Source organism: Prionailurus bengalensis, chromosome D4 (assembly GCF_016509475.1).
Source record: "Prionailurus bengalensis isolate Pbe53 chromosome D4, Fcat_Pben_1.1_paternal_pri, whole genome shotgun sequence".
In the NCBI taxonomy this organism is placed as follows: Eukaryota; Metazoa; Chordata; class Mammalia; order Carnivora; family Felidae; genus Prionailurus; species Prionailurus bengalensis.
The window spans coordinates 2,138,856-2,151,812 of record NC_057359.1 but is presented as its reverse complement, the minus strand read 5'-3'; the positions used below and the strand labels follow the sequence as shown (position 1 = coordinate 2,151,812).

Below are 12,957 nucleotides of genomic sequence, written 5' to 3'. Positions count from 1 at the left end.
AATCAGCTGAGAAAGCAACCCATAGAGGAGTCAGACATCTGGTTGGAAAGAGATACAGATCGTGGTGCAATGAACATGTGCTAGAACAAGGTCGTAATGACCCGGCACTGGAAAGGAAGCCCAGGGGGCAGCCCTGGGACCCTGGGACAGTGGTTAGTGGATGGTTCTCTGCCCCTCTTCAAGTACCCTGGGCCTACTGGCACTGACTCTTTACCACCGATTCCAGTTGTACAGTCCTGGGAGAGGCTGTGGAATCACCCAGCTCAGGCCTCGGCCAGGGCACGCCATAGGAAAGGGGGTGTTCTGCACAGGGCAGACTGTGAATATAACCTGCGAGCCTGAGTTAGCTGATCTAAACGGGGCTGCCTGAGGACAGGCAAGAAGTTCTCTCTATGCAGCCATAGTGGCCCAGGCTGCGCTCCCTGGCCGGCCTTCCTCAGTGGAGCTGGGTAACCACCGTGTGCACGCCTGGCCCCCCGCCCCCCAGTGCCGGTGGTGCCTCTCAGCCCTGGGGAATTTCCCCACAGCCTCAGTTTAGCCACTGCTCTCCAACGTCTGTGTTGTACTCTTTGCTGCGTGGATCCCGTGAGGGTGGGGACCCTGCTCTTTCCCCCTGTGCATCCCCTGTGCGCACTAGGGAGTGATTGTTGAACTAACAAAAACAGTACGTTTGTGAAACGAACAGCCCCCAAGTAAGTTGTTGTGTTCCTTTTGTTGTTGCCCAGGGCACAGAGATCTGGTCAAGCCCTCTGCAGCCCGCTGCTCTGGTGAACGTGGTGACCTTCCCTCGGCTCCAGCTGGCCATCACCGTGGATGAGCAGGGCCTCATCAAGGTTTGGGGAGCGGAGAACGGATGGGAGCAGGCCTCCTTCCGCCTGCCTACATTCTCGTCTGCATTGCAGGCCTGCGACCATCCAGAGGGCCCTTTCCTGCTGGTGAGTGACTGGCTCTCAGGAGCCTCTGCGTGTCCTAGCCGTCCCCCAGGGTCGTGGACACTGTGATGGGGGGGCGCCTGGAGCTGGGCACTCGCTGTGGCAGACCAGGCAATGATTCTGCTGTCCGCATAGCCGGTCTCCCTGGCCCCCCTCTGCCAGTCCCCAGGCGTCAGCGAGACCAGGTCGTGGGCTGCCTGTGCCCTTGCTTTCTGCCTCCTGACCTTGCTTGTATTCTTTCTTCTCCCTGCAGTTCCTTCTCTCTTCTGCATTCTTACCCTTCCTTCCCTTGTTTCAAGTCCCAGCTATGGTCCAACTCAGGAGAAGCTGAGGCACGTTTGACAAAACATGAGCGTTTGCCCAGGACACCAAAGGCTACTGTTACCAGGATGTCCATTTAGAAGTGACTCAGGCATCGGGAGGGTTTGGCGAGAAGAAACCAGGAAAGTGGGTTTACGGTGGCAGGTGGACGAAGTGGCTCTTGGCTGGAGGCAGTGTCCCCACCTGTGGGGAGGAGGCCCTGGAAAGGACGGGCAGGCTGGTGTCCCAAATATCAGGAGGAGCGGGTATCCTGGAGCAGCTTTACGTGCGCACAGAATCAAATGGAAAGGGACTAAGCTCAGCAAACAAAACAAGTAATGTCTAGTGAAACAGATTTCTCATAAACCACTCTGCAGTTGTTGAAGACTTTAGAGTAAATGTGATTGGTATCCCCAGATGCGTTTGAGAATCTGTCACGCAAATGAGGAGGCCATGGGCTGTCCCTGGGAGTGGTAGACGGTGTGATGCCCAGTAACTTGTCTGCGAAGGGCAGTTGGAGAAGTTAGAGCGCACACAGTAGTGGAGAGCAGAGAGCTAGGTGCAACAAAAGGGTCTGGACCGAGGTTCAGGAGATGCGGCGGAGACCAAGTGCTGAGCCCAATGCTGCGGCTGCTTTGCCCTGGAGACGCTTTCCCCAGGCAGCCAAGAGGCCACAGACCTTTGAGAGCTGAGGGGACGAGTTGGGGTGCGGGGCCACTGAGGGTCAGGCCCCGTGCCTCCCCTTTTACTTGGGGGTTGTCAAGTGGTACGGGCCAAGAGGAGGGTGTGAAGGTTGGCAGTTGCCCGCCCTGGCTGCAGCCTGGCACCCCGGCCACCTGGGAGGAGTTTGCGAAAATCCCTTCTGAGCCAGGATAACACCACCGAGACCTCACGTTATTTCCGTTTGCAAATGTAGCATTCAGCACACACTTAGAGCTAAGGGGACCACGAGAGAGGAACTAGTACCAGCCACAGTGGCTGGGTGAACCGCGGGTGACGTCGGGAGAGCCACAGGGTTTCAGACGCTGCAGTTGCTGCACACTGAGACAGCTGTGGCCTCTGTGTCCAGGGAGGTGACTTTGAACAGAGAGCTCAGAACTATGAAAAATGGCGCAACAGATTTAGAAAAGAGCCAAGTAGAAATTCCAGAACAGAGAAATGGGGCACAAAGGTTAGCTCGGGGGCTGGGGGTCACAGCAGGGTGGACAGTGGAATCACTCTAGGATGGGGGACATAGGGGAGCTTGTGGGCCTCTGGCAACATCCTGTTTCTTACTTGCATGGTGACGTGAATATTTGCTTTGTAACAATGTATGGAGTGCTATATTTGTGTTTTGTGCACTTTTCCATCTATGTGTTTTCTGCATCAGTGAAAAGTTCATAAGAGAGGTTACCTGGAGTGACATGGGGATGTCAAGTGAGGTGAATGGGAAGAGAGGGGAGGAGATGTAGACAGTGCTCCTCAGGCTTTGGTGGGTTGTGAACCACCGAGATGTTGTTTAAATGCAGATTCCGATTCGGTGAGTCCCTGGGGGTGACTAAATTCTGACTTTTTAACAAGCTTCCTGGTAGTATTGGTATTGCCAGTCCGCAGACGACACTTTGAGTAGCAAGGCCATAGAGGAAGACCCATGACAAATTCTGGTATTTGGTAGCAGGAGCAGGTGAGGGAGCGCATGGGTCAAAGGCAACATTTGAAGAGGTGACGGCAGACGTTTTCCTAAAGTAGACTAAGGACGTTAATCTCTGGAATCAAGAAGGCCTGTGAACCCCAAGGGGGATAAACCAAAATAGATCTGCACACGGGCCTGTCAGAGTGAACTGAGATTATCCAAGGACCAACAAAGCACACGGGCCCAACAGAGTGAAGATTATCCAAGGACCAGGAAAGCAGCCTGGGGACGTAGACTGCCTTCAGCCTCTGACTTGTTAACAGCAAGTATGGGACCTCAGAGACAGTAGAATGGTATCTTGGAAGAAATAATTGCCGGCCAGGAATTCTAGAAGAGAAAGTGTCCTTCAGGAATGAAGGGGAATGAAGGCATGTCAGATCAAATGGAGAATTAGCACCAGCCACACCGCCAGTGAGAAGGACACGCGTGGGACCTGAAGCAGAAGGAAGATGAGCAAAGCTGGTATCCCAGGGTGTCGGGAGACGTTGGTGAACAGCACTGGTGGAGGCAAGGAGATCTGAGGGTACCGACTGTAGAACAGCAGTGACCATGTCTTGTGGATTTTAAACTTAGGTGCAGAAAAGAAATTTGTGATGTCAGCATTTACATTAGGAGAAGGTTAGGAAGCACTAAACAGCCCAAGATCCTTGAATTGGGCGGGCTGAGTCATGTACTGATGGGCAGGGACGTCTGTAAGGCAAGGCCGCATGTAGCAGAGAGAAATGGAGGAGCGTGTAACCTTTAAATCGTGAGAGGAAAAGGGGTAGGATCAACTCTGGCACCAAATTCGGCTTATCAAGCCTGATGAAGCCACATGAGCCCCAAGAGGATATGAAGAGGTAACTGCCATATAACAATCTGCTTTTGGGGACAGTGGCTCCCAGGAGGCTGGTCTGAATGGCTGGAGGCCAGCAAGTGACTGGCTTACTCTTCCTGTGGGTGGAGTAGGCGGTGGGAGGGCTAGGCGCAGGGGCCGGGTTTCTGTGGGTCGAATTCTCGGCAGGTGCTCTTTATCTGCTCGGCCTGGTTGGGAACAGAGCCGGGGGACCAGCAGGCCTAAAAGCTGTCAGCAACCAAACATCAAAGGTGGAGTCGGACTCCAATATGCTTCCCTTCTGATGACTGTAATTCTGTCTTCGGGCTGATGGCTGAAATGTGCAGATTTTATCTCCTTGAACCAGGGCTTGTGTGAGCCAGCCATTTGTGCGGTGCCCCATGAGGCTCATAAGGTTCGTTTGGGAGCTCGAGTGTTGTGTATTTGAGAAGTGAAGTGAGTACCTTGGTCGCTGTTGGTATGTCTGGGTCTCCAGAGGGGAGGCGGTGTCTGCTATGTGCGGAGACATGTGTGATGGCCATTTATGTCTTGGGGGGGGGCGGGGAGTCCAGGGTTCCTGAGGTCTTCACCAAGAGGGAGAATTTTGGACGAGATGCTTTGTTTCTGGCCACATGGCTGCAGCGCTGGCAATGGCCTGAGAGCGTAAATGTGCATCTGTGGCTGGTCCTTACCTGGGGCTTCCCGGGCTAAGGTGACCGCCCGAAGTTAGGTCCACATTTATCAGGGATGTTCCCGTTAGCAGGTGGGCTGCGGTGGTGGGCCCTTCGCGTGCGATGGCAGCAGTGCGGCCTGTGCACTGCGGGATCGCTCTTTCCTGTGTATCTAGAGGGTGGCCTTCTCCAGGGTCCTTGCATGTGACACGGATCTGAGGACAACAGGAAGCTCCTTCCTTGTGTAGAGGGAAAGCCCAACATGACCCAGGCCTGCCTGGGTCCTGAGGATGCCATTTTTAGGTCAACAGGGAGGCTTCTGTGGCTGTGCTGAGCCTGCAAGGTGCTGCCCCCACATCCCCAAGACATAACGCCTCCCTGGGAAGTCGGGGGCTCAGGCCCTCTGAGCACCAGCCGCACCACAGGGCCCAGATGCGGCCGGCAGCATTCGCTGGATGGGTTGTAGTGTGGACAGCAGGCTTTGGCCACAAGCACTTGTGTTTTTTTGGGTTGCCCTGTAGGAGGATGGGGCAGGGTCAATTCCCTACCGAGATTTGGCTCAGATTTGGAGATTGCTAATTCTGTACATGTACCGGGAGAGGATGGTAAAGGGTATCCCCACTCACCACCCCCCCAAATTCATGTCTACACAGAGCCTTAGAATGTGACCTTATTTGGAAATGGTGTCTGGTTAAGGATCTCAGGTATAATCATCCTGGATTTAGGTTGGGCTGTCATAAAGGGAGGAGAAGACACAGACACACAGAGAAAGCCCTGTGCACACTGAGGCAGACAAGTCAAGGAAAGCCCTAGAGTCTTTAGAAGGAAAGGGCCCTGCCAGCACCTTGATTTTGGGCTTCTAGCCTCTAAAACCATGAGAGAATTAAATATATATATATGTTTTTTGTGTTTTTTTTTTTTTTTTTTTTTAAGCCACCTGATTTGTTATTGCAGCCCTAAGAAGTTAATATAAGACTCTAAAATGGAACACTTTGGGGCCCCTGGCTGGCTCATTTGGTAGAGCGTGCGACTCTTGATATCAGGGTTGTAGGTTCAAGCCCCATATTGGGTGTGGAGATTTATTAAAAATAAAATCTTTTAAAAAACCCAAAAAACAAAAAACACTTAAGGACGTTTGGAATGAAAAGGATGAGAAGAGGACACGCACTGGAGATGCCAACCAAAAGCAGGCTGATAAGCTATTAATGTTAGGCCAGAAGACTTCAAGATAAAAGTCATTGCTAGATATTTGGGACGCTTTGCAATAATAATTAGATCAGCCTCCTAGGAAGACACAGCAAAGCTAATTTTGGATGCACCTCAAAATTGGCCTGAACTATATAGAACAAAATTTGTGGGATTTCAAGGAGACTGGTCAAATCTACAGGCATTATGAGAAGTTTGTTACACAGCTAAAGGAAAATGATCTGGGTGGGCCCACTGAAATCCCATGAGTGCTTTGAAGGCAGAGAGTTTTCTCTGGCTGGACACAGAAGTCAGAGGCTGGAGCCCTGGGGGGCAACTCACGTGAACTGGTCATTGGCTGCCATGTTGGGGGGGGCCTGGGAACCTGGAACGCCCCACCCCTCACCACCAGGGAGACTTCGGTTCTGCCTGCAGCCACAAGGGACTGAGCTGCCAACAACCCTAGTGGGCCCCCAGGTGAAACCCTGGCACCTAGACTCAGCTTTGTGTGACTTTTCTTACCCAAGGATTACTTGGAAGTGCAACATGTAGATCGTTTAAAGTTAAATTATTTGTGTGTGCAAGGTCAGCATCGAGGTTCATTTTTATTTACAAATGGATATCCGGAACATGTAGGAAAGGCCATCCTTTCTTCACTGAATTACATCAGCACTTTTGTTTGTCAGTATACCAACATCATGTGTGAATCGATTTCACTGCTCTGTGTGTCTGTCTTTGAGAAAGACACAGGCTCTCGTTAAAGTAAGTCATGATCTCTAGCAGCTTCTTTCTTTCTTTCTTTCTTTTTTAATGTTTATTTTTCGGAGAATGAGAGGGACAGAGCATGAGCAGGGGAGGGGCAGAGAGAGAGGGGGACACAGTATCCAAAGCAGGCTCCAGGTTCTGAACTGTTACCACAGAGCCTGACACGGGGCTTGAACTCATGGCCTGAGCTGAAGTCTGGTGCCCAACTGACTGAGCCACCCAGGCACCCCCTCTAGCATTTTCTTATTTCAAAATTAGATTTCTGTAAAAATTTTCAAGTCAGCTTGTCAATTTCTATTAAACTGCTTACTGAGATTTTCATGACATTGAATCTATAGATTGATTTGGGGACAGCTGACATCTAAATATGTAATCTAAGTCATAAATAAGGCATATATGTCTCTATTTACTTATAAAGTTTTTTTTTAATGTTTATTTTTGAGAGAGAGAGCAAGAGAGAGACAGAGCACAAGTGGGGGAGGGGCAGAGAGAGAGGGAGACACAGAATCCGAAGCAGGCTCCAGGCTCTGAGCTGTCAGCACAGGCCTGACACGGGGCTTGAACCTACGAGCTGTGAGATCATGACCCAAGTTGAAGTCAGACACTTAACGGACTGGGGCACCCAGGCGCCCCAAAACATATCCATTTAGAGGGGACTTTACTTATGTCTCTCAACAAAGTTTTGTAGTTTTAAGTGAAGAGGGCTTGCATATATTTTATTAAAATTACTTATTTGTATTTTATACTATTTTAAATGTTATTGTTTAAAAAAATAATTTTCCAATTTGTCCTTGCTAGAATATAGCATATATAGAAATATATGGAAATGTGTAAATAATTTATAAATGCAAGGTTTTGCATTTATAAATTGCTTTACATACTATAGCACACATAAAAATTATTTCTATATAAACATACATGGGAATACATTTGAATTTTGTGTATTTTGTATCTAGCAGCCTTACTAAGCTTGTTTTTTAATTTTAATAGGTTTTTTTTTTTTGGTGGACTAGAAAATTTTCCTAGGAAACAAAAAGCACTGACTGTATAAGAAAAAAATAAATTGCACTTCATCAAGTTGAGAAATTTTGCTCTTTGAAAACATTGTTCAGCAAAAGGCAAAACTTAGGAGAAAAAATTTATAATAATGCAAACTGTCTCAGGACTTTGTCTAGAATATATAAAGAGCTGTTATCACTCAGTAGGTAGGAGACAGCCCCACTTTTAAACTAGGCAGAAGATTTGAACACTTCACAAAAGAATATAAACAGCCATTAGCACATGGAGAGAGAGGCTCCATCAGTCATCAGTGAGATGCAACTTAGAACCATGGTGAGATCCAGCACCATATTGTCCTAAAGAGCTGAAATTAAACACGTGTTTACAAAGATGTGGCACAACACTTTGGAGAATTGTTTGACAATTATTTTAGTATTAAAAAATGCTTACCATATTTTCCAGTAGTTTTCTCTTTTAGGTATTTACCCATGAGATACAAAAATCTTTACACAAAAAGACTTGTACACAAGTATTTGTAGGAGTTTTAGTAATAATAGCCAAATTGGATGCACCCCAAGTACTTATCAACAGGTGAATGGATTTATAAAAATGGTATATGTGTACAGTGGAATATTACTCAGCATGGAAAAAGAACAAGGTTGTGGATCTGTGCAGCAGCATGGATGAAACTCAGAAACGTGCCAAGTGAAAGAAGCCAGCTACAACAGAGTATGGATATACTGTAGGATTCTATTTCTGGAAAGTCCAGTCCCAAGAGAATAATCTGTACTGTCAGCAGACTGGTGGTCCTTAGGTATGGAAGGGACTGGTAAAGGACACAACTTTTTAGATGATGGAGATATTGCAGAACTGGATTATGGTTGTGATATCTCATAAGTCTGCTTCCCCTTTTATTTTTTCAAGGTTTCCTTAGCTACTTTCATGTTTATTTTTCATATGAACTTTCTATCTCCTAAAAAGAAAATGATGTTTTCATTGATTCCAAGTTCAGTTTAAATACCAACATGGAGAAAATGGACATCTTTATGATGCAAAGTCTGTCCAAGAATAAACGATGTATTTCCATGAATTCAGGTTTGCTTTTTTGTTCTTCAGAAGTGATTTATATTTTTCCTCAGATTAGTTTAGCACATTTCTTGTTGTTAACTTTATTCCAAAGTATTTTATTGTTTTTGTTCCACTGATATGTGAGAGTATTTTCTGTCCTATTGTTTTCTAACCAGGTGGTGTTTGTTTAAATGAAGGCTGCTGTTGTTCTTTTTTTTTTTTTTTAATTTTATTTTTTTATTTTTAAAAATTTACATCCAAATTAGTTAGCATATGTGCAACAATGATTTCAGGAGTAGATTCCTTAGTGTCCCTTACCCATTTAGCCCATCCCCCCTCCCACAACCCCTCCAGTAACCCTCAGTTTGTTCTCCATATTTATGAGTCTCTTCTGTTTTGTCCCCCTCCCTGTTTTTATATTATTTGTTTCCCTTCCCTTATGTTCATGTTTTTGTCCCTTAAAGTCCTCATATGAGTGAGGTCATATGATTTTTGTCTTTCTCTGACTAATTTCACTTAGCATAATACCCTCCAGTTCCATCCACATAGCTGCAAATGGCAAGATTTCATTCTTTTTGATTGCCGAGTAATACTCCATTGTATATATATATACCACATCTTCTTTATCCATTCATCCATTGATGGACATTTGGGCTTTTTCCATACTTTGGCTATTAATAGTGCTGCTATAAACATGGGGGTGCAAGTGTCTCTTCGAAACAGCACACCTGTATCCTGTGGATAAATGCCTAGTAGTGCAATTGCTGGGTCATAAGGGTAGTTCTATTTTTAGTTTTTTGAGGAACCTCCATACTGTTTTCCAGAGTGGCTGCACCAGCTCGCATTCCCATGTTGTTGTTCGTTTTATATTCTGTCATCTTATTGAATTCTCCTACTTGCATTTATTTTATAATTGATTCTCTTAATTTATAACATTTATTCATTCTTGAGAGACAGAGAGAGACAGAGCATGAGTGGGGAAGGGGCAGAGAGAGAGGGAGACACAGAATCTGAAGCAGACTCCAGTCTCCAACCTGTCAGCACAGAGCCCGACGCGGGGCTTGAACTCAGGAGCTGCAGGCCTGATCTGAAGTCGAGACCACGACCTGGTCTGAAGTCGGACACTCAACTGACTGAGACACCCAGGCACCCCCCTTTTTTTTTTCCAATTTTTTTTTTAACATTTATTCATTCTTGAGAGACAGAGAGTGACAGAGCATGAGTGGATTCTCTTCATTTTTTTAGGTAAATACTTTATCATCCAAAAGTAGAGATACTTATTTTTTCCAAGCCTTCGGCATCCAGCTTTCTTTTCTCTGACTGCTCTGGCTAATACTTCCAGGAAATGTTAATTAGTGCTGGCACTGGTGGCCATTTCTCCATGTAGCTGAGCATAGTGGGCCGACCTGGAGAGCTTTGCTCTGGGGGAGGGGGATGCTGGCTTCAGGAATGATGTTAATGAAAAAGCCATCAATGACTATTTGACTATTAGTTTTTTCTCAAAAAGAGTCCATGAGTTTTATTAGATGTGCATGTGAGTGGAAGAGAGAAGCGACAGTTTCTGGTTTGAAAACTCTCCAGATATTTACACCTTTTAGATAATAGAAATAACCATTACAAATTAATTACCAGGCAGCAAGTATCAAATAAAACAGTCTTTCAGAGTTTTTTAAAGATTTTTTTAAAACTATATAAAACTATATAAAAGTGTATTTTTAAAAATAATTCATTGTCAAGTTAGCTAACATACGGTATATACAGTGTAGTCTTGGCTTTGGGAATAGATTCCCATGATTCATCACTTACATGCAACACCCAGTGCTCCTCCCAACAAGTGACCTCCTCAATGCCCATCACCCATTTCCCCCACCCCCATCAACCCTCAGTTTGTTCTCTGTATTTAAGGGTCTCTTATGGTTTGCCTCCCTCTCTGTAAGTTATTTTTCCTTCCCTTCCCCTGTGGTCTTCTGTTAAGTTTCTCTAATTCCACATTTGAATGAAAACATAATATCTGTCCTTTTCTGACTAATTTCACTTAGCATAATACCCTCCAATTCCATCCCTGTTGTTGCTAATGGCAAGATTTCATTCTTTCTCATTGCCAAGTAGTATCCCATTATATACAAACCACATCTTCTTTATCCTTTCATCAGTTGATGAATTTGGCCTCTTGCCATGATTTAGCTATTGCTGATAGTGCTGCTATAAACATTGGGGTACGTGTATCTCTATGAGGCAGCACTCTTGTATCCTTTGGATAAGTTCCTAGTAGTGCTATTGCTGGGTTGTGGGGTAATTCTATTTTTTTTTTAATTTTTTTTTTAACGTTTATTTATCTTTGAGACAGAGAGAGACAGAGCATGAACAGGGGAGGGGCAGAGTGAGAGGGAGACACAGAATCCGAAACAGGCTCCAGGCTCTGAGCTGTCAGCCCAGAGCCCGACGCGGGGCTCAAACTCACGGACCGTGAGATCATGACCTGAGCCGAAGTCGGCCGCCCAACCGACCAAGCCACCCAGGTGCCCCTGGGGTAATTCTATTTTTAATTTTTTGAGGAACCTCCATACTGTTTTCTAGAGCGGCTGCACCAGTTTGCATTCCCACCAACTTCACTATTAGTTTTTAAAAATCATGATAAGGTGTAGAATTTTGTGAAAGCCTTTTTCAGCATGCAGATATAATTACAGGACTTTTATTCTTAGGTTTATTATGGTGATGTTTTTAGATTTTAAAGTATTAAATCACATATTTCCTTTTTTAAATTTTTTTTTTTTTTTTTTTTTTGAGAGAGAGCACGAGTGGGAGAGGGACAAAGAGAGAGGGAGACACAGAATCTAAAGCAGGCTCCAGGCTCTGAGCTGCCAGCACAGAGCCCATCACTGGGCTCAAGCTCACTAACTGCGAGATCATGACCCAAACCAAAGTTGGAGACTTAACCGATTGAGCCACCCACGCCCCCCATATATCTTTTTAAAGTGCTTTTTAAATGCTAGTATTTTAGTTGGATTTTGGATCTATGTGAAGTAGGTCTTTAGTTTTTTGTAGCTTCCTTTATCAGGTTTACATATAAATGCTATACTTCATTTGAGGAATCTGCACGTTTTTATTCTTTTTTAATGCCCTGGAACAATTTAAGTTACATTGGGATTATATGGTTTTTCAGTTTGGTAGAATTTATTTTTGACATTATTTGGTGCTGGGTGCTTTTTTTTGTGGGGAAGTTTTAAAATAGTTTTCTCAGTGTCTTCTATGGAAATTGGTCTGTTCAAGCTTTTCTTTCTCTGCTAAGATCAAATTTTAATATATTGTATTAAACTACCCACTGTATCTAGGCTTTCAACTTTTTTATGCATACAGTTGTCTAGAATGCTCTTTAGAGATTCTTCCCTTAAGTTTCCTCTGTTTGAACATTTGTTTCCCCTTGTCATTTCTTTCTGTATATATGTGATTTTTCCCATTTTTTTGTGCTTATTTTAGCTGGCACCTTGTCTATTTTATTTAATATTTCCATTAATTTCTAGTTTCATTTCATTTCATTGTGATCAGGGACTGTTGTATTACTTTACCATATAGAATTTACTGAGATTTCTTTGTGACGATATATTCAAGTTCTGTGAAAGTTTGTGTGTGCTTGCAGGGAAGGGGTAGTCTCCATTATTATGACGCAAAGATCCAAATTCTGTCATTAATTATATTGTTAGGTCTTATATTTATTTACTGTTTGTCTACTTGGCCTGCCTTAGACTGAGAGCATTGTTACTATTTATTTTTATATAATAATATATTTAATTCTGGGGCACCTGGGTGGCTCAGTCAGTTAAACAACTGACTCTTGATTTCAGTTCAGGTCATTATCTCACAGTTGTGGGATCAAGCCCCATGTGGGGCTTTGTGCTGGGCATGGAGCCTGCTTGGGGTTTTCCTTCTCTCTCCCTTCCTCTCTCTCTCTCTCTCTCTCTTTTCTTCCCCCCTCTCAAAAAGTCATAATATATTCATAAATATTTATTTATTTATTTATTATTTTTTAATGTTTATTTATTTTTGAGAGAGAGAGAGACAGAGACAGAACTCGAGAGGGGAAGGGCTAGAGAGAGAGGGAGACACAGAATCTGAAGCAGGCTCCAGCCTCCGAGCTGTCAGCACAGAGCCCGATGCAGGGCTCGAACTCACGAACTGTGAGATCATGACCTGAGCTGAAGTCGGATGCTTAACCGACCTAGCCACCCAGGCACCCCATAAATATTTAAGTATTATTGTGTTTCACTCTGTTTCTCCTTGTATCTGCTTCATAAAGATTATTGGGGGTGTTTCTTTAATAGGTGTAATAGGTTTTATTTCTTTGTTGTGAATTACAGCCTTTAATATTGTTAACTTTGAAAATAAAACTTCCAGTTATTTTATTAGCAAAAATGGGTTTATTTGGGAATACCAGGGAATTGCAATTTAAGACAAGCTGGTCATGGCAAAACTATAGCTGAGTCCAGAAAATAAAGGAGAGAGAGGCTCTTTATGAAGGGGGAATAGGGAGGAGCTGTTGTAAACTAAAAGTCT

At 44.7% G+C, this 12,957-nt stretch overlaps 1 protein-coding gene across 2 annotated transcripts in view; it reads left to right on the top strand.

The window, feature by feature from the left end:
• The window catches only part of LOC122475061 (F-box/WD repeat-containing protein 12-like), a 46,674-nt gene that overhangs the window by 15,378 nt on the left and 18,339 nt on the right, over positions 1-12,957 (top strand). For both annotated transcript variants that reach the window (XM_043566711.1, XM_043566710.1), the window contains exon 5: positions 726-935. In XM_043566711.1, the coding sequence (XP_043422646.1) occupies positions 726-935 (210 nt within the window). The remainder of the gene's footprint in view (positions 1-725; positions 936-12,957) is intronic.